The sequence below is a fragment of the Eurypyga helias genome, unplaced genomic scaffold (assembly GCF_000690775.1).
Source record: "Eurypyga helias isolate BGI_N326 unplaced genomic scaffold, ASM69077v1 scaffold39162, whole genome shotgun sequence".
In the NCBI taxonomy this organism is placed as follows: Eukaryota; Metazoa; Chordata; class Aves; order Eurypygiformes; family Eurypygidae; genus Eurypyga; species Eurypyga helias.
Genome location: NW_010237260.1, coordinates 11,611 through 12,898, shown reverse-complemented (window position 1 = coordinate 12,898; position 1,288 = coordinate 11,611). Strand labels below are relative to the sequence as shown.

Here is a 1,288-nt window from a genome sequence, read left to right as displayed (position 1 = left end):
GCCCGCCACAATGCTCCCATTAGTTAAGAGTCCCTGGTCATCCTTCTTCCCGAAAAAAGAGGTATTCCCAAAAAGTGAGGGATTTCCATCCGCAGCTGGGGCCAGAGGAGGATGAGGAGGCAGCACAACTGCCTGTCAGGCGGAGAAGCCCACTGTGCCTATTTTCATCTCTCTGTTACCTACGATGGTACTGCACTGCAGGTAGAAATTGGACCATTATTACTTGGGTAAAAAATGGCTTTCCAACTAGCATGCAAAGAAAAAATACCCCAAACCCCAACCCCTAACACTCAGTCCCAGTCACTGAGATGTAGGAGACCTACACTTCAAATTGTCGTCAGCTACGAGCTCTAGTCAAGAAACCCACTTGTGACCTTTCCAAAGAAAAAGGGAGTTCTGCCTTTTTGGGCCCACCAGCCACTGCCAAACTGTTTCAGTTCAACCCACCAGACCTGCTCCCACTCCAGCGTACGCCGCTGGAAGCGAAGGCCCACCCCTGCCTGCCTAGGGAGTACAGAGGAAAACCCGCAAGCGCCCCGGCACGCAGGCCTCGCGCAGCGCTGACGGCCTCAGTCTCTCCGCGGTACGAAGCTGCGTCGCTCTCGGCCCCGGCGTGCTTTCGGCAGCGGTTTGGGTAAGCGGCTGTGTAACAGCGTCAGGGCAATTGCATATTCCAGCGGAGGCAGCAGAGGAGCTGCCCCTGGCGTGGTGGCTGGGCCCCCCCGGAGGCCTCTGCGAAGGCTTGTGTCAGCCCTGAGAGCCAGTCTGCGGCAATAACAAAAGTAAAACAATGAGGTACGGAAAGAAGGGCCCAGCACTGGGGAAGAGACCAAGAAAGAAGAAAACAGCTCGAGCACTGCCAGAAATAGCAAAACAACTGAAACCCTTTTTCTCCTCCCTCCTTTTTTTTTTTTTTTTTGCCAGGGTGAGTTAAATACGTCCCTTTGTCGGTTGGTTGGTTGGTTTTGGCAAAGTGAAGCCCTCGGCCCAGTCTCTTTCCTGGCTGTGCTAGTGAGTTACCGCCACAAGTGCTGCGCGGCCGTGAAAGCCACCGAGAGGAGGAGGAGGAAGGCAGAAGGCAAAGATCTGCTGCTGGCCCCATTGATGCCATGTCCAGACTGCTTAGGAATAGCGTGCGTTTCTGGCTGCCTGGTGCTGGGGCTCTTAGAAAGTCTTTTGCCACAGACGTCGTCAGGACAGCTGTCACCACTCCCCGAGCCGCTCATGTCGTCACCTGCGCAGAGACAAACATGAGGTGAGCCCCAGCTGCCTCCCAACGACCCTGCCT

General features: G+C 55.2%; 1 protein-coding gene across 1 annotated transcript in view; it reads right to left on the bottom strand.

Moving 5' to 3' along the window:
• Positions 1-893: 893 nt before the first annotated feature.
• GPC1 (glypican 1) overlaps positions 894-1,288 on the bottom strand; it is a 10,644-nt gene continuing 10,249 nt past the window's right edge. Inside the window, exon 6 of the mRNA XM_010147397.1 lies at positions 894-1,234. Coding sequence (XP_010145699.1) covers positions 1,017-1,234 — 218 coding nt within the window. The 3' untranslated portion in view covers positions 894-1,016. The remainder of the gene's footprint in view (positions 1,235-1,288) is intronic.